Source organism: Triturus cristatus, chromosome 2_1, assembly GCF_964204655.1.
Source record: "Triturus cristatus chromosome 2_1, aTriCri1.1, whole genome shotgun sequence".
Classification (NCBI taxonomy): Eukaryota; Metazoa; Chordata; class Amphibia; order Caudata; family Salamandridae; genus Triturus; species Triturus cristatus.
Genome location: NC_140581.1, coordinates 1,142,884,056 through 1,142,904,362, shown reverse-complemented (window position 1 = coordinate 1,142,904,362; position 20,307 = coordinate 1,142,884,056). Strand labels below are relative to the sequence as shown.

Here is a 20,307-nt window from a genome sequence, read left to right as displayed (position 1 = left end):
ATAACTCCTCCTACCGAACACCCATAAGGCTCACACTCTAAACAAACAAAAGTGGGAAGAAGAACAGTACAGCAACAATATTACATTTGACTGTAAACGCATACAAAGGACTCCATCTATAAACAAGATTTCACCTTCACTATACCAAACCAAATATATGATTACTAATAGTGCATACCGGACCCCATCTAAACTCCACAAACTTAACCTTAGTCAAGATCCTAAATGTTGGAACTGCGGCTAACAATTATTTGGTCCACATGCTCTTTTACTGCCCTAGCCAACAAGATTACTGGGATAAAGTTTTGCTGCATAAAACACACTTTCAACATTAATCCCACCAAGGTATTCTCATATGGAATCCTGGCCTACCTGAACACAACTGAAAATGACCGATCTTTGCTAGACTTAATGCTTGCTCTTGCCTGCAACTGGATTTATAACATCTGGAACAACGTAAACATAATTTCTTTCCGGATGTGGCAAGATTGGCTCACCTTTGTTAGAGGCACAGACAACTCCTCACTACGCTCTCACCATGGCACCCGCCATATGGGCCTATGTGGGACTTGCATGATGCCACTTCCTTTAACTTCGATCCCCTTTATACTCAGAGACGTACTACAGTCAAAGTATTTTAGCCCACATCCACACGATTTCGAATCACTAGATGGCTACACTTCTCGGTATGGGGGCCCCAAAAAGATTCAAGCACAAACCTGACACTCATGTCGTTATCCATCATAACTGTGTGCTGACAGTTGTTTTCTTTGTGCAGTCATAACTGTGATAACATTTTATCTGTTACACCTTTGTAATATAGTACTCAATATATAAATGACGTTATTACAATGGAAATACATACATGTTGTTAAATACGAACACAATATGTAACCAAACCAATAGATGACAGAATTGAATCTTGGTGTAGAAATATGCACAATCTTAACCCCCCCTTCTTTTCTGTACCCCTTATATATATGTGCACAATGGTGCACGCTATCTATACAACACGCTTCTTTTGCAATAAAATCAATAAAAGCTACTTGAACTTCTCTTGGACGGGCCATAATGGATTGGAAGCCAGTCACAGGGATGACTTGGGTCCAGGGAGACATTTACCTGTCTGGCCTCGCATCCTCATGGCCCCCCTTATTGTTCTCCAGCAAAGGAGGAATCTACATGCCGAGAAAGCAGGATGTTGAAGATGTGGGGAGTCTTTCGGAGGTCACTCTCAGGTTTAGAAACGTCAGTGCTGTCTCCAGCCTCAGGACTCGATCTCCCACGAGGCACCAGTGGAGTCCTGTACAGGTCCAGTTGCCACTGGTCAACTGGTCTCCCGGTTACACCAGTTTCAGTGGGTACTTGCAGGGAGGTCAAACTTTCTTGTCTGAGGCCCAGAGTCCACTTTGGTACGACGACCTTGGAAGCACCTCGTGATGGCCAGGATTCGGTTTCTCAGGCTACACTATGGCATCCTGCAGCAGGCAGGAATTCCTGGGCAGCTGGGGCTGCCGTAGGTGCAGGTGTCTTTAGCTTTTGTAGTCCTGATGCTTAACAGGGAGCTAGCCACGTAGCCCTTGGTGCCACTGTCCTTCCACAAGTAAAGCTCTTTTCCATGAGTGGGCACAGTCCTCTTTGTGGGTCTCCCGGGTGCAGCAGGTGCAGTTCAATTTTTGGTACAGCCTCTCTTTGCTGGGTCCAGGGAGCAGCAGGGCAGTCCTTACCCAGTCTTCTTCTCAGTCCAGTAAAGATCTGAGAACTGAATGCCAGGGGAGCCACTTTTATGCCATCGTTTTGTTTGTGGGAGGGGGAAGATTCACCAGCCAATGGGGTAACAGTGCCTTTGGGGCAACCCTTCCCACTTTACAGTACTTTCTTTTGGTTTGGCCAAAAACAGCCCCAGAGTATCCATCTCTGCCTTAATCCAATATGGCTCAAGTCGTCTTCCACTGTGCAGTGCTCTGTGCTAAACCCTATGGAAAAAGAGCCACTCCTCAGGGAAAATCGGTAATACAACGTGTTTCCCTCTTTGGAGGAGGTGCTATCATGTCTGCCTACACAAAGGAGTGGGCAGTCTAAGGTGCGAGCATCATTTGCTTCACTCAGGCTGTAGCTTCTTTGAAGCTGGGCCATGTGAGGCCACCACCCAGTAATCATCCTGCTGGAGTAGGTCTCACCTCCTCCCACCAACACGTTCCTTTGTTCATTGTTCCTAGGACCACTTCACACTTCCTAGCATGGGGCAGCTGGTTTTCTTTGGGGACAACAGACGAGGACAGTCAAGAAGGGCTACCAAAGGTTTTAAGCAACAAAGGAGTAACCTTCTTGTTAAAGTTACCTTAAATCTGATCTCAGCAATGAGTCCGTATTAATGTAACAATTAATTTGATACATGGAAGCAATATCATTGGTGGTCCAAAATAGAAGTGAGCACTTAGCATAGTGGCTAATGTAATTCCAAGTTAGCAAACTGCCCTTACTTCAGTGAAAAGTGCAATTTCGAGCTTTCACTGTCAGGTCATGTCGAACGAGAGGAACATGCCCTTCTTTTTAGTACTTAGCACCATGCCTTGTGGACTACCAAGGCTATCCCTAGGGTGACTTATTAATATTAAGTAAGGTTTTGACTTGGCAAGAGGGTTTATTTTGCCATGTCGAGTTGGCAGTTTGGATGCTGCCCAACTAGACTGCTGTGGCAGGCTTAGAGTCATGTTTTCATCTTGGTCATTGTAGTGAGGCACAATTAAGTGCGCCAGTCCACTAGTGACGCTCATCTTACTTGCCCTGAGTACCACTACTGTGGACTTATAGGTAAGTTAAATAGGCCAAGTATTAGCCAACTGTACATAACTTTGAGGGGTCAGGGCACATGCACTAGGACATGGACAGCAGGGCCTAATGCATAACAGTCGAAAAACTATCAGCATCTGTTTAAAACTTGGGGAGGTGGGGGTGATCATACAACAAGAGGCACTTTACTACAGAATGTAAGAATGTAGAGAGGATGTTGAATTAAACTCTTCATTGCATGTTTGAAAATAAATAACAAAAGTAGTCACATCGATTTTTTTTTTCTGAACGTAGTGGCTGAATTAAGAAAGCCACAGTTCCATCATTTTGTTTTCTTCATTGCTGCTGCTTCTAACTGCATGTGACTGCAGGAAACCATGTAAAGACAGGGCTAAGACACAGGGCATTGTGAATTTTATCTCGATTGTGTTCACATTACAGATTCATGCTACAGAAATATATATTGTATATTTGACAGAAAAATTATACTTACGGTATCACTGTCATCTGAGCAGAGGTGACATTTTTAACACAAGAAAGCATTAACATTTCCCTGACTGATTGGATTACAACTTATTTTTTTACGGTGTGCCTCCTAAATATCAATTAGGGAATATTGTGGGACCTTCATATCATATACAGTATTGTGGATGGACAAAATATTGAAAGATAAGTATGTATAGGTTTTCTATACCTAACTCCTCATATGTATCTTGATAATATCTATATTTTCAAGGTACGTAGTTGTGGTATTAAGAACAGTAAATCTATACATCCTCCATAGACACTTGTTGATATTTTGTCCTTAATTATTTGGTCTATTATGTTAAGATACAATAGTACTTTGCTCGATATTCCATGTCACATCGTTTATTTCTATTAGAGGATGTGTTTGCCATTACCTGATGTCTGTGATGCATGCACTTTTTTCTTTTCTGCTATTTCCTGTTTAAGCTTCTTTATATCAAGTAGCAGGCGCTCCACGGATCTCTCACTTGCTTCCACCTTTATACATGTCTTCTGCAAGAAACAAAGGATGACCCTAATATTAAAAGGTGTCTTTATTGACAGATCAGAATATTTTTGCATTTGAATAAGGAATATCAAAAGTTAAGATAGAAGTGGTTGTGTTCAAACTGCAGCTGATTTAAGCGGAAGTGGCTGTTTAATAAAAGTTCTGCTTTAGTTCACAGGTGAAAGGGCTGAAGGTGATTCCAGCAATGTTTTTCTATTTATTACAGATGTCAAGAGTGCAAACATAGAATAAATGGTTGAACCTATTGATGAACAATACGTTAAGATTATGTAGTTGGTTTTATGATTGGTATCGGCAGGTAATATTATTGGGGAGAACACAGCATACATCTGTATTCTGACTGACCCCTGCCTATATTAAACCCTATTAAATTCTGGTTGGCTGTCAGGCGTCGACATTGAGCCAAGACCGTGACGCTCCGCGCGGCGCCAGGGAGCCGATGGGTATGAAACTACAATACCCATCGGCCCTAGTGAACGCGCGAGCGCACTTCCGGAGGCAGTACAAAAGCCTCGTACACGGAAGGCCGGGGGCTTGACAATCAAGTTCCACCTGGCGTTTGGCGAGGCACGAACCTCGCGGTTCCGATCGCCAGAGCTTCCCTGCTTCTAGAGCCCGGACCTGACCTTACCCCGCTGATTCCAGCAAAGAAGCCCTTAGCGCTCGAGTGCGCTCTACCTGACCCGCGCTTCCTCTCTGGCTTCACAGAAGCGCGCTATACCAGTGGACTCCGCCGTGACTAGAGACCTGACTTGAGTCTCTCTCCACCTCGGAAGCTTCCTATCTCCCCCAAGACCCTTCTCCCTCCTCCGCTTGAAGCCGTTTGAAAGGCTCGGAGAGCGCCCGGACTACGCATCACCAGTAAGCTCCTTCCGTGTGTTGTTACTGCGCTTGGAGCCGTTTGAAAGGCTCGGAGAGCGGCCCCGCCTCCCTTCCCTTGATATCTACGACCGGAACGGACTCCCTCCACCTCCTCGCCAATACCTGCTGAGCCGTGAGTACCTAGCTCTGGGTGAGACTGATTGGGCGACACGGACAACCGTCTGTGTGTGTGTGTGCTGGGGATATCAACTCTGCTGTACTGGTGTTATTCCCCGAGGTATGGGAACCGGTGACTCAACCTGTCCTTCTCTCTCTCTACAGGAGTGGGTGCCCTGAGAGCAAGTTCCGTGTAGTCGCCGCAGCCCGTCCCCTGTTATCCTTCCCCCCTCCTTTTTCCCCTGGGGTGGTGTTGCTTATCGAGGGTTTCTAAGAGTCCTCATCAGTAGCACCGTTCTTGGGGAGAGTGGACTCTAGCGTCGTGGATCGCTCCTGCTGTATTCGGCCTATAAGGTTAGTGAGCATCCGGGGTGCCTGCTGACAGATTGTCAAGCCCACGGATCAATACAGCCTGAGCGATGGATACCGCTACCGTCCTGGCCTCCATGCTGGAGACCTTGAACGCGCTTAGAGTAGAAGTAGACGCCGTTAGGGTGGAGAATCTAGAGCTTAAGAATGAGATGGGCACCATGAGAAGAGAGGTAGCCGTCAACCACCAGCTGAGAAAAAAGGGGGTTCCTATATTAGAGACTGGACTCTGCCTCCGCCCGTGAAAACTCAACCACAGGTAGCGGATGGGGGTACCCAGGCTTCCGGCGGGGGATCACCAAGCCCCGGGGTCTTCCCGCATCACGCATCCTTTACATCTCACTCATCTGGTTCTCCCCCGGTTCATATCCTTCAGCCCATGCAACTGCCCCTTGCCCCACCTGAACGATTCTTTGGGGACCCAAAGAAGTATGGCATCTTTATGGGCCAATGTAGGCTCCATTTCTTGTGCAAACCGACTGTCTTTCCGAATGACCAGGCAAAAACTGCCTTTGTCCTGTCTTATTTAGGAGGCAACGCGGCTAGCTGGTCCTTCCCTCTGATCGAACGGGACGATCCTGTTCTGTACAACTTCCCAGCCTTCTGTGTGGAGATGCGAAGGCTGTTTGATCGCAAGGCACATCAAATGTCGTTGGATAAAGAACTCCTTACCCTGAAACAAGGGTCGCAGGACCTACTGACTTACATCACCTCCTTCAACCGGCTCTTGGTTGAAACGGACTGGCCGATGGAAAAGAGAATTACCTTATTCTACCAAGGGTTGCGAAGCGAACTCAAGGACGTTCTGGCCCAAGTGGTACAACTGCCGGCCACTTGCGATGAATTGATTGATTTAACCGTCCAGTTAGATCACCGGCTTCAAGAGAGAAAAGGGGACAAGAATCGCAGCGATACCAGCTGTATACCCATCCGGCCTCGCATGGTTCCGGAGGACAGACCATCCCAAGGGGACGGAATTGAGCCCATGCAGATCGACGGAATCCGAGGACCCCTGAGTCAAGCAGAAAGAGAGAAAAGGAGAACTCAGAAACTCTGCTTGTATTGCGGTAAACCAGGCCACTTCATCAAAGACTGCAGAAGGCGAGCCAAGAACGCAACTGCAGGAAGCCCGGGGCTTAAGACCGTGTCCGTATTGGATTACACGTCCGAGGTTCTGGGAAACTGACGAACCCAAATAAGATGAGGACCGCTTGTTTGGGGCCTAGAAGTGATGAGGTCTTCCCGGCTGCAGCGAACACGATTCAACCCTCAGTCGCCCACATGAATGTGTGCGTCTTGCTGAACTTGCCTCAGGACATATCTGTGGTTGTCCACGCCCTATTGGATTCTGGCGCCACCGGTAATTTTATAGATCAACAATACGCTAAGGACTTGCATATACCCTGCGATCAAAAGGATACCCCAGAGAAGGTGAAGGCAGTGGACGGATCGGCTCTGACCTCGGGTCCCGTGTGTTCTCACACGAAGCCCCTCTTCATGCAAATAGGGTTGAACCACTTCGAACGGATACGATTTGACCTAATCGACGCACCCCATTTCAAGCTCATACTAGGAATGCCGTGGCTGACTCTCCATGATCCCTTGGTAAGGTGGACTGCACGCACTGTGACTGAATTCGTCGTTTTGCCAAGAACACTGCACCGCAGAGCAAGTCAGGACCTCGCCTCATGGTGGCAGTTCCGCGAGGTTCCTGGTTAGCACAGGCAATCAACAAGGGGTAAGTCCAATCACCAAGCTACCAAGGGAATACGAACAATATAAGACTGTCTTCGACACGCAAGAGGCAAAGAGATTACCCCTGCACAGAGAGTATGATTGCGTCATCGAGCTAGAGGCTGGAGCCAGCATACCCTGTAGTAGAATCTACGCCCTAACCGAAGCAGAAACCTTGTATCTCCGGAGTTATCTCGACGACATGCTTTCCTCTGGGTTCATACGCCCGTCTTCCTCCCCTGCCTCCTCTCCGATCTTCTTCATTCCGAAGAAAGAAGGCGGTTTACGGGCCTGCATTGACTACAAGGCAATCAACAAGATCACTATAAAGAACCGATATCCCTTGCCGTTGATCCCTGTTCTTCTAGACCAACTGAAAACCGCAACCATATTCACCAAACTGGACCTCCGGGGAGCCTACCATTTGGTGCGAGTAAGACGCGGCGATGAGTGGAAAACCGCCTTCCGGACCAAATTCGGCTTGTTCGAATATACGGTGATGCCCTTTGGCCTGTGCAACGCCCCCGCCGCGTTCCAGTACTTCATGGATGAAGTACTGAGGGGCCTCTTGGACGTATCATGCATCGTGTACATCGATGACATCTTGGTGTACTCTGCGTCCATAGAAGAACATGTGAAGCACGTGGCGGCGGTGCTGGAGCGTCTACAAAAGTATGCGCTATTCGCCAAACTGGAGAAGTGTTTGTTCCACGTTTCTGAGGTGGACTTCTTGGGGTACGTCATCGGTCCCGACGGATTGTGTATGGACGATAAGAAAACGCGGGCTATTACCCAGTGGGAATCACCTACCAATGTGAAATCCCTACAAAGTTTCTTGGGCTTCGCAAATTTTTATCGCCGCTTTATAAAGAACTTTTCTGGCATTATACAACCGTTAACCCTTCTCCTACGGAAAGGTGCCTCCTTCCAGTGGACCACCGCAGCGGAACAAGCCTTTCAGACATTGAAGATCTGCTTCACCACCTCCCCGGTGCTCCGACATCCAGACGCCACACGTCCCTTTATGGTCGAAACCGACGCCTCCCAGTATGCTATAGGAGGCATTCTATCACAGAGACATCCGGAAACCGGACAGTTGCACCCCGTAGCGTTCTTTTCCAAGAAACTATCTCCCTGTGAGGTAAACTACAGCATAATGGATAAAGAGCTTCTGGCCATAAAAAAAGGGTGTGAAGAGTGGCGTCATCATTTGCTCGGCGCAAGACACACCGTAGAAATCTATACGGACCATCGGAATCTCCTATTCTTAAAAACCGCCAGAGCCCTGACACCCAGACAACTACGCTGGTCGTTGTTTTTCTCTGATTACGACTTCGTGATCAAATATCGTCCCGGGCCACAGAACGGAAAGGCTGATGCGCTGTCCAGGCCCCAACAGCCCTTCGTTACGAGCCCCGCGTCCACCACAGACAACCCTCTTATCTTGAAGCCAACATCATTCCCTGATGTGCAGACGGCGGCCGCCATTACACCCAACTTCGTGGAAGAAGTGCAAAACCAAACCGCAGGAACCGATGAGGTAGGATGGATAGCTGAAGATCCGTTACACCGGTCTTCCAAACAGCGTCTCTTATATCAAGACGAACGCTTATATCTGCCAACTCCTTCCCTACAGCAACAAGCCTTGAAATGGGTTCACGACTCCACCTTAGGAGGTCATCTGGGAGTACTGAAAACCACGATGGCAATGAAGCGCCATTTTTGGTGGCCTACATTATCTACGGACACGGCGGCCTACGTAGCGGGATGTGCTATATACACACAAGGGAAGTCTCAGCACCAACGACCGAGCGGATTGCTCCGACCTATTCCGATCCCCCCAGTTCCGTGGCACACTCTGTCTATGGATTTTATAGTGGACATGCCCCCTAGTAGAGGAATGACTACCATCCTGGTTGTCATAGACCACTTGACAAAAATGGGGCATTTCATGGCCATGGAGAAACTCCCTTCAGCGGCGGAACTAGCCCAGCAGTTCTTACAACATATCGTACGGAGCCATGGAATCCCCGCGGTTCTCATTACTGACAGGGGAACGCAGTTCACGTCACGATTCTGGAAGGCCTTGTGTCAAGTTATGAAGGTGGACGCCCGTCTCGCCACTAGCTACCACCCTCAAACGGACGGCAAGACGGAGAGGCTGAACCAGACGTTAGAGCAATACCTCCGCTGGTTTACATTGCTCCACGAAGAAGAATGGAGTACCCTCCTATGGATGGCGGAATTCGCCTACAATAATGCCGAGCACTCATCGCTGGGATGCTCCCCCTTCTTCTGTTTAACAGGATACCATCCAAACATGTTGCCCTTTGAATGGCCTGCACAAACTAAACACCCGTCAATCCAAGAACATCACTCGCACCTGAAAAAGGTATTACAGACGGCAAAGAAACAACTGGAAACCGCACAAGAACGAGACAAGCACTACGCGAACAAAAGAAGAACCCCTGAGTCGGCCTATGCAGTAGGAGACAAGGTGTGGTTAGATACAAAACACCTCCGAATCAAGGGGAACACCCGCCTGAAACCAAAGTACGTGGGCCCGTACCCTATTATAAAAGTAGTGAACCCTGTGGCCATGAAATTGACACTCCCACCTGCGTGGCACATACACCCGGTGTTCCACGTCTCTCTGCTCAAACCCTGCCTCCCTCACACGAGACTACCCCCTAAACCACAGCCCCTACTTTTAGATGAAGGGGAAGAGTACGAAGTTAAAGGGGTATTAGATTCCAGGTACATCAGAGGTAGACTACACTACTTGATCGATTGGAAGGGTTATGGGCCCGAGGAGAGGTCCTGGGAGCCTCTGGTCAATCTGCAGTGCCCTGTGCTGCTACGACGCTTCCACACGGCTCATCCTGCAAAACCCGGAGGCCCGTCGAGACGCCGGCCCTTGCCGGGGGGTTCTATCAGGCGTCGACATTGATCCAAGACCGTGACGCTCCGCGCGGCGCCAGGGAGCCGATGGGTATGAAACTACAATACCCATCGGCCCTAGCGAACGCGCGAGCGCACTTCCGGAGGCAGTACAAAAGCCTCGTACACGGAAGGCCGGGGGCTTGACAATCAAGTTCCACCTGGCGTTTGGCGAGGCACGAACCTCGCGGTTCCGATCGCCAGAGCTTCCCTGCTTCTAGAGCCCGGACCTGACCTTACCCCGCTGATTCCGGCAAAGAAGCCCTTAGCGCTCGAGTGCGCTCTACCTGACCCGCACTTCCTCTCTGGCTTCACAGAAGCGCGCTATACCAGTGGACCCCGCCGTGACTAGAGACCTGACTTGAGTCTCTCTCCACCTCGGAAGCTTCCTATCTCCCCCAAGACCCTTCTCCCTCCTCCGCTTGGAGCCGTTTGAAAGGCTCGGAGAGCGCCCGGACTACGCATCACCAGTAAGCTCCTTCCGTGTGTTGTTACTGCGCTTGGAGCCGTTTGAAAGGCTCGGAGAGCGGCCCCGCCTCCCTTCCCTTGGTATCTACGACCGGAACGGACTCCCTCCACCTCCTCGCCAATACCTGCTGAGCCGTGAGTACCTAGCTCTGGGTGAGACTGATTGGGCTACACGGACAACCGTCTGTGTGTGTGTGTGTGCTGGGGATATCAACTCTGCTGTACTGGTGTTATTCCCCGAGGTATGGGAACCGGTGACTCAACCTGTCCTTCTCTCTCTCTACAGGAGTGGGTGCCCTGAGAGCAAGTTCCGTGTAGTCGCCGCAGCCCGTCCCCTGTTATCCTTCCCCCCTCCTTTTTCCCCTGGGGTGGTGTTGCTTAGGGTTTCTAAGAGTCCTCATCAGTAGCACCGTTCTTGGGGAGAGTGGACTCTAGCGTCGTGGATCGCTCCTGCTGTATTCGGCCTATGAGGTTAGTGAGCATCCGGGGTGCCTGCTGACATTGGCGTGTTTTTGCTCACTGATAACTAAACAAATGTTTTCATGACTTTTATTTGGCTCTACATTACAGTCCTTAAATGTTCAGCTCATTTGAACAGTGTGTGTAGTTTACTCCGTTTTAAAGCATGGTGCTGACCAAGAAGGCAAACGCAAAGGGTACATAGACAAGCTTTGGGTTATTTATGATTGGAAAAGGAGTCGGGTTCCTGTGGGAGATTAGGTTTACAACATCAAGCATTGACACTTTCTCTCACCCAAGTTACAGAAATCTTTACATATTGTGCCGATTTCAACAGTAATATGAAAGGCAATCCCAAGTTGTCTAGTAAATACTAGAAATCTTTGGTGGGTTTATATTTGGACAATACTTTGTGGATTCTCCAGTACTGAAACTTTATACACGCATATGATTTTTTGAGTACTCCCCATTGTCAAGTTGGAAATCCTCAAAATCGCTGTGTTGATTTGGTATGCTAGCTAGTGTGAACAGATACTTAATGTCCACCTAGTGTTGCCAGTTTACATTGCTTTCGGCATCGTCATTGTAAACTATTTTAATCTTCTTAATGAAAACATCTCTACACTATTTTAAAGAAAAATGTTAAACTTTATGTATTTCCTTCTGCCTCCTTCTGTTGCTTAAATCCAGGTTTGGTTTTTAGATAACTGTCAATGGGTGCCTATCTTGACCTGTCCAAAGCTTGCGTTTGCTACTGTGGAGATCAGCTTTAGACAAGTTCAGAAAACAATCATACAGTGTTCAGGGCATTCTAGAAATTTGACCAAGCATTCAACGATATGTAGAAAGCACCTAATACTGTTTACATCCAATTTCGTACTATTTGCAATGACTCTTTATAAATTAGGAAAGACAAGCCTGAAGAGTGCTTTCTTTAATGAATCAGGTGAGCAGCTGGAGTACCCATCTTCTTCTAAAATAAACTGAAGTGCTTCGCCATTGGGATCCCTTTCTCCATAGGCACAAAATCTCCTCCTAAAAACTGTGGTACAAGGATTATATGCAATTGGGGTAAAATGTGCTGGAATAATAAGTATGCAAGCATTAAAGCTTGCCAGAAAAAAAATAAAGAAATTGCAGAGTTTTACTCAGTCTTTGTGCTGCTGCTGTATTAAATCTGAAGAATAGACTCTTCGAGGCATATGAGCTGTAGAGTATATACTTGCATAGATCGCCATTTGGTGTTTGGCTCGGATGTTTGCACTTTGTTTTTGTCTCCGAAGAAGTCTTTGTAGTCACGAGATTGGTGACTCCACCTTAGGGTTATAGTGCGCATGGGCATCGACTCCATCTCCAGATAGTTTTTTACCGCCGTGTGATTTGCTGCACTCCGGGTCGGTGTCGTTCTCGAACCCCCCTTCGACGCGCAATTCCTCACACTCGAGGGTATTGATTCGATCGCATTTCCCTTTCGATGTTCATCTTCGGAAAATACAAAATCCTCGACCTAGATCTTCGACGCGGGCCTTTGGGCCTCTCCGCGCCGACCACGCCAGCAGTCAATGGAAAGGACTCCTTTTAAAAAATGCCCCGCGTGTGGTGCTATGTTCCCACACGGACTTACACGAGGTTTGTAATCTCTGCCTCTCCCTGGAACACGAAAACAAGAACTGTAAGGCCTGTGCATCTTTCAGGTCAAAGAAAACCATCCGTGTCCATCGGGCTCGACGTCACAAAATGTCCAGCGGAAGCAGCTTGGTTCTGGACATCTTCGGAGCAGATCCTAATGTCCATCCAGAACAACAAGCTGATTAAGGAGAGATCTACGTCTCAGAGGCTGACGACATCGAGGACCAGACAGTCACCCCGGCTCACGGTCCGGGAGTACCGAGAACCCTCTCCTAACAAATCCCAAACAAAAGGCTCCGGTAACACCTCCGTTCTCGGGCTCAGGTCGACACCAGCAACACATTTCAGACGCCCCACCCTCGGGCCCGGCTATAAAACCGAAAGGAAAGCCTTCCGGCTCGGGCTCGAACCAACTCCATTCCGGTGCCGACAAGTCACCTTCGGCACCAAAGCCCAAAACTAAACCTATGCCACACCTTTCTTCGTTGGCACCGAAAACAACCTCGACGCCAAAACCCTTGGCATCGAAACAAACAACGGACAAGCCTTAGGAGCCAAAACAGGTTAAACCAAAACCTTTGGAGCTGAAAACGGTCTCGGAGCTACAAAGTCCTACACCAAAGTCCAAGACCCCGCAGAAAGCTTCAGAGACAAAGTCAAAGGAACATTCTGACCTTAAGCCTTCGGTGCCGAAAAAGGACATTGTACCCAAGCAGTCTGTGCCAGATTTTTCGGATCCAAAGCAAAAAACACTCCACATTGACCCAGAAACCGGTCATGTTACCGCCAAGCCTCCTAAAAAGAGGAAACTGGACCATTCAGAAGAATCTGAAATACCAATTAAACGGAAGGAAATGGGCACTAATACTTCTCTACCTCCCTCTCCAGCTGATCCCAATCTGTTAATTTCTCAAGCACACTCCCCACAACATACATTTTCAACCACAGGATGATGAAGATGATTGTACCGATGGGGATGGGAACGGAGATCTAGATAGGGATGATGACACACATAATATCCCACTTGATACAGACCCTTGAGATGACTACAATACTGATCCAGATCCCCACAATGACCCGGAGCTCTACCCCTCTAGGCCATCACCACCAGATGATAATATTGGGTTTGCGCAACTAATTAATAGGGCAGCCCAATACCACGGGGTGCAATTACACTCTGATCCCTTAGAAGAAGACTTCTTATTAGAAACATTTGCACCCTCACAAAAATCTACACACACCCTGCCAATGCTAAAAGGCATGCTAAAACATGCGCCAGAATTGTTTAAAGACCCTGTCAGAGCCAGGATCTTCAACTCTAGGGTGGACAAAAAATATAATGCAGCTCCCAATGACCCAGTGTACATCAGAGGTCAGGTCCCTTTAGATTCTCTTGTAGTGTGTAATGCACGCAAGAGGGCTAATTCACAGAGCACAGGCGACGCCCCTCCTCCTGATAAGGAATCAAAACTCATAGACGCATCTGGCAAACTAATTGCGTCACAGGCTGGAAATCATTGGCGGATTGCCAACGTCCAAGCTTTGTTAGCCAGATATGACAGAGCTCACTATGATGAGCTTGAAAAGCTTATGCAACATCTTCCTGAGCAATATAAAAACAAAGCTAATGACCTTATGCAGGAGGGTAAACTAATAACCAACACATCTATAAAATGTGTCCTCGATGCGGCTGATACAGCATCTTGCGCTATTAATACCAGCGTTTTACTACGTAGGCATGCTTGGCTGCCGATAACCAGATTCAAGCAAGAGGTGCAATCTATTATTCTTAAACAGCCTTTCTGGGCCCACTGTCGATACATCTTTAGAAAAGATGAAAAAGGATACTGAAACTGCCAAGTCCATGGGGGCCTTGCAATTGTCTTCCCCTAGAAGCTCTTTTCGTCACTCCTTTTAAAGGGCTGGCTCCAAAACTACTGGCTCAGAACATCCCTCTTCATCATATAAAAGTCCCAATCAAACTACCTCCTCCAGAGGATATTTTCGAGGAGGATACAGGGGTAACAACAATAAGGGAAGAGGCCGTGGTAACAACACACGCAGCTCCCCTACCACCAAGCAGTGACTTCCCTTCACTTCCCCCCGATCATTCCACTCCTGTCGAGGGATGTCTCTCACAGTTCCTACCTGTCTGGAATTCCATCAGAACAGACAGGTGGGCAAGACAAATTATCCAGTATGGTTATTGCCTGGAACTCATCTCCACTTTCCCAAACATCCCTTCCAGACAACGTCCAATGTCCTCGGAACATCTGACTCTTCTAAAACAAGAGGTTCTCTCTCTGTTACAAAAATATGCAACAGAATCAGTCCCTTTGCCTCATCAAGGCACAGGGGTTTACTCCCTATATTTTCTAATTCCAAAAAAGGATGGCTCTCTCAGGCCAAATTTGGACCTGTTATGTTATGTTATTAGAGCTTTTAAAGCGTGCTTATACCCAAAGGTGTCCCGGCGCTGAGCACTGTTTCACTGGTTCCATGGGTATAGTGGCTTATTCAGAGAAGAGTCATGTCTTCAGCCCCTTCCTAAAAGAAAGGAGCTCAGTAGCATTCCTAAGATGCACTGGCAAGTTGTTCCAGGCTTTCGCGGCACAGAAGGAAAAGCTGCTGACGCCCCAGTTGGATTTTTTCACTCGGGGAACAATCACTTGTTTTCCTTCCGAGGAGCGCACCACTCTTCTGGGGACATATCATTTGAAGCGTCTGCTCAGATATTCAGGACCACTGCGCATCAAAGACTTAAAAACCATATACAGTGCTTTGAATTGTGCACGTTTTGTTACTGGGAGCCAATGCAGTTGACGAAGTCCATATCTGACTGAGACAAACCTTGGTGTGCCAGTTAGCAGCCTAGCCGCCGCATTTTGCACTAGCTGGAGTCTGTACAGATTTTTTTTTTTAATGTTCAGGTACAGACTGTTACAATAATCCAGCCGTGACAAAATGAGGGCTGAGACTGCTGTCCTAAAGCTGTGCTCTGGTAGGAAAATTGTTATTTTCCTCAGGATTCTAAGGAGGAAAAAGCTCGTAGAAACAACTCCGCTGTCCTGATCTCCAAAGGCAAGTTTATTGTCCATAATCACTCCCAGGTTCTTGGCTTTAGCCATGGGAGCTGGAGGCTTGCCCATTTCTTCAGGCCACAGGTCCAGTGTCCAGAGGTTGGGGTTAATCCCAAATATAATGACCTCGGTTTGTCTGCATTAAGTTTCAGGCAATTGGAGGCCATCCAGCCAGATATGTCTTTCAGGCAGTCATGGCATCTTGAAGCCATTTCCGCTTCTTTACCTCGTTGTAAGGGCAGCACAATTTGTGTGTCGTCCGCATAGGATGTTAGTTGAAGCCTGAAGGATCTTATCAATGCTGCCAGCCGACTGACATATATATTGCAAAGCGTGGGGCTGAGGGAGTACCCCTGAGGCACCCCGCACGGGAGGGAAAAAGGCTTAGATCTATCCCTTCCCAGATCCACCGTTTGTGTTCTATCGGCCAGGAATGATTTCAGGAGGCTCCAGGCCCTGCCCTGAACCCCCGCAATCGATAATCGGTCCATCAAAACATTGTGATGGACCGTATCGAATGCCGCTGACAGGTCTAACATAAACAGTATCGCCACACCTCCATGATCCACTGCTTCTCTAACCTCCTCAATGACTTTAATAAGAGCTAGCTCCGTGCTGTGTCCTGCACGATAGCCGTACTGTGTGGGATCAAGCGCGTTGGTGCTCAGAAACAACGTGCTAAGTTGCACATTGATGACCTTCTCTATCATTTTAGCCAGCAGCGGAAGTTGTGATATGGGTCTGTAGTTGTTAGGATCATTTTTGTCCAGATTCGTTTTTTTAATCAGCGGAAGTATTGAGGCTAATTTCCAGGTGTTAGGGCATTGACCTGACACAATGATGGTGTTAAACAGTGGAAGCGATGACCTCTGGGATGCTTTTGATCACCGACACTGGACAAGGGTCCAGGGGAGACCTGGACCGAGACGCCAACAAAAGTTTAATTACCTCCTGAGTCTCAAGTGGTTTAAAACCCTCTAACGTATGTGAAAAGATTATGGCCACCGCCATAGTGCTGGCTGCCACATCACCCACCTCTCCTTGAGGGTTGATGAAGGATGAGTAGATAGCCTCCTTCTTTCTTAACAAGGTGGAAGTTAACGATTCACACTGTGCTGGACTACTGTGAATATTCGATTTAGCGGGGTTCGTAAGGTTAGTGATAGTTATAAACAATTCTCTAGAGGAGGATTTGGTCTCTTATCTGCTTCGCGAAATATGCTTTTTTTGTTTTTAGGAGTAACTTTTTATAGATAGTGAGGCTTTCTTTATAAGCTTCTTTGTTTCTATTATTGTACCCTTTCCTCCATGCGCTCTCCAGCCTCTTGCAGTCCGTTTTGTGCTTTTGCAGGTTCGCGGAGAACCAAGGTGCTGAGTGCTGGGCTCGCTAAGGGGTATACAATTTAGCCGGGGCAAATTTGCCGCATGCGGTCTCAATCCATTTCGAGTAAGCCGCCGTGGCCTTATCCACACTAGTTGGGAGATTTGGGGTAGTTAATTTCAGAAAATTACCCATATCAGTGTTATCGATGTTTTTCCAAGCCCGTGTAACTCCTTGGGCTTAGATTTAAATCGGTTGTGTGGCGTCTGTGAAAGAGTAAAAATGATGGCGGCATGATCCGTCCAAGGGAGTGGCAATATTTCCGACAGAGAGAGGCTGGTATTGTTAGAAAATATGCCATCCAAGGTATGCCCCACAACATGTGTAGGGCCATCTACCCGTTGCCCGAGTTCCCCTCCGCTCATTATTTGCTTCAATCTCATATTGTCCAGATCTGAAGGATCCTCCAGATAAAAATTGAAGTCCCCCATGATAGTGAAGGAGTTCGCACACAGCCCCTCCTCCAAAAGAGTGCCAATAGTCAAGGACAGCACCTCTGGGGCCTGCGGGGCGGTAGATAAGCATAGCTTTGAATATATCTTGAGGGGAGAGTCGCATGCTAAGTGACAGGGCTTCACATGATGGATTAGAAGCTATCGGGAATGTGGGCTCAAGGCTGTTGTGATAGATATCTGCCAGCCCTCCACCCCTTCTTGAAGGTCTGTCCAACATGTGGCACATAAAGTCAGTGGGCGAGGCTTTGACGATGTCGGGTTCTGAGGTATTATCCGTCCATGCCTCCGTTATAAATGCCATCATGATATTATGTTCTTCAATTAAAAGGCAGCATTCCGTACTGTGTTCAATCAAAGACCTTGCATTTAAGAGCAGATATTTAATAGGGGCAGCTACCACCTGACTGCTTAAGAGAATAGTTACTAGGAAGGGCCATAATGTGCGGGAGGGGCCAGTGACAGTTTGTACAGACCTCAGACCATTATACCTTTACATTCAGACTGACCACTTCTACATGGGCACTCTCCAACAGGTGCTACCACTGCTTCAACAAGGCGACTTTCTCTCCACTCTGGATTTAAAGGATGCCTACTTTCATATTCGCTTTCACCCCGCTCACAGGAAATATCTCAGGTTCGTGGTAGACGGTCAACACAACCAGTTCAAAGTCCTCCAGTTCGGGTTGACCTTCAGCACCCAGAGTCTTCACAAAGTGCCTCGCAGTAGTGGCAGCTCACTTACGAAGACAACATATTCATGTGTTCCCTTATCTTGACAACTGTTTCATAAAAGCTAAGTCACACAACAGCTGTGTGCAACACACACACAAAACAATCCAGCTGCTTTACGACTTGAGCTTCACGGTGAACCGCACCAAGTCCAACCTCCAACCGTCCAGCACACAACAATATCTAGGAGCTACAATAAACACTTCAAAAGCTTTAGCATACCCCCAACTCACTCAGGATACGCAACATGCAAGCTCCAATATCACAATTTCAGCCTCAACACTCATTACCAGCTTTAGTGTTCATGCAGTTAATCGGGATAGTCTCTTGCATTCTCATCGTCCCTTATGCAAGACTCCAAATGCGTCCCTTACAAGAGTGTTTAGTACGTCAGTGGAACCAGGCTCAAGGTCAGCTAACAGATCTGGTGTTGGTGGACAGCCGCACACATCGCTCTTTGTAGTCGTGGAACACACAAAACCTTTCCAAAGGGCGGCCGTTCCTCGACCTTTTCCACAGTTAGTGCTAACAGCAGACACATCGCTCACCGGCTGGGGAGCTCATCTTCAAAACTATACCATTCAGGGCATATGGACCCCTCAACAAAAACAATTCCACATACATTACCTGGAATTACTGGCAATTCTTCTGGCATTAAAATCCTTTTCAACTCCATCTGGTAGGCAAAGCTGTCCTGGTCCATACAGACAACATGACAACAATGTACTACATACAGAAACAGGGGGGACACACACTCTCTACAGCTTTCACACCTAGCTCAAAGCATATGGAGATGGGCCATTCTGCAAAACATATATCTCCTTGCAGAACACCTCCCAGGAGTACACAATCATATTGCAGATCTGCTCAGTCGTCAAAGACAGCAGATTCACGAATGGGAACTTCATCCTCAAGTTCTTCTTCCATTCTTTCACATGTGGGGCCACCCAGAAATAGATCTGTTCACCACACACCAAAACACAAAATGCCCAAGCTTCGCGCCCAGGTATCCACACCCATTGTCCAAAGACAATGCGCCATGGATGAACTGGTCAGGCAAATTTGCTTACGCTTTTTCCGCCTCTCCCGCTCATTCCGTTAGTGGTTTGGAAACTCAAACAGCATTCCCTCACAATGATCCTGGTTGCTCCAACATGGGCACGACAACCATGGTTCACAACCATCTTGGAACTATCCGTAGTTCCTTATCAAAAGCTATGCCTCTCACCCAAGCTTCTCACTCAGAGCCATGGAGAGATAAGGCATCCAGATCCCAGTCAACTCAAACCTTGCGATCTCGCACCTGAAGTCTTAGAGTTTGGCTACCTCAATCTCTCGCCAGACTGTATGAACAACATTAAAGAGGCTAGACGTCCTACCACCAGAGCAAGCTACGCCGCAAAGTGGAAACTATTTGTAATTTACAGTACAAATAACAAAATCAATGCACTAGATGCTTCTATTCAAAACATTATCTGTTATCTCTTGCACCTACAACAATGTAACCTAGCATATACATCCATAAGACTACATCTCACTGCAATAGCAGCTTATCTCCAAAACAGACAACACTTGTCTTTGTTTAGAGTACCCACTATCAAAGCATTTATGGAAGGACTTAAAGTAATAATTCCACCCAGAGCTCCACCATGTCCGGTATGGAATCTAAATATTGTCCTTACCAGATTCATGGGTCCCCCATTTGAACCTAGACAGAATGACACCAAATTTGTCAGAAAGGTAGATCTTGGTCCAGAGCAGTGCCTTTTGGTACTTTGGTGTGAATTTGTTTAGTAGTTTGACATGATAACAGAAACCAAATAAAGGCGCGGATCTAACAGTCTTGTGCTGTAATGTGATTGGCTGCCAACACTTCAACCAGGAAGTGTTGGCAGCAATCTTGGGACTCGGCTTGGGCCGAGTGCAACAAAAAAACCCATTAAAATAGAAAAAAAAGGGGAGCACCCCTAGATGTGGTGGTGGGGTCCCACCTTGCCATGAATTTGCAGGTGGAACCGTGGATTCGCAGCAATACTGAGAGAAAAAAAACAATGGGCAGCATCCCGTGCTTGTTTTGAAATGAGCCCCAGGTGGGCCAGGTCCCGGGGGCATTGTTTTTAAAAGGGGTGGGGTGCATGGGGCCCCCCTCATAAGGTTCTTTGAGCCCGAGGACTACCACCTCCCCAGGGCTTTATCTTGATAAATGGTGGTGGCTGCGCAGACCCCCTCCCCTTCCTGGGCTTTGTTGAAGCCCTG

At 47.6% G+C, this 20,307-nt stretch overlaps 1 protein-coding gene across 1 annotated transcript in view; it reads right to left on the bottom strand.

Annotated features, from left to right (window-relative positions):
• The window catches only part of ABRAXAS1 (abraxas 1, BRCA1 A complex subunit), a 210,143-nt gene that overhangs the window by 31,155 nt on the left and 158,681 nt on the right, over positions 1-20,307 (bottom strand). Inside the window, exon 8 of the mRNA XM_085636577.1 lies at positions 3,696-3,813. Coding sequence (XP_085492703.1) covers positions 3,696-3,813 — 118 coding nt within the window. The remainder of the gene's footprint in view (positions 1-3,695; positions 3,814-20,307) is intronic.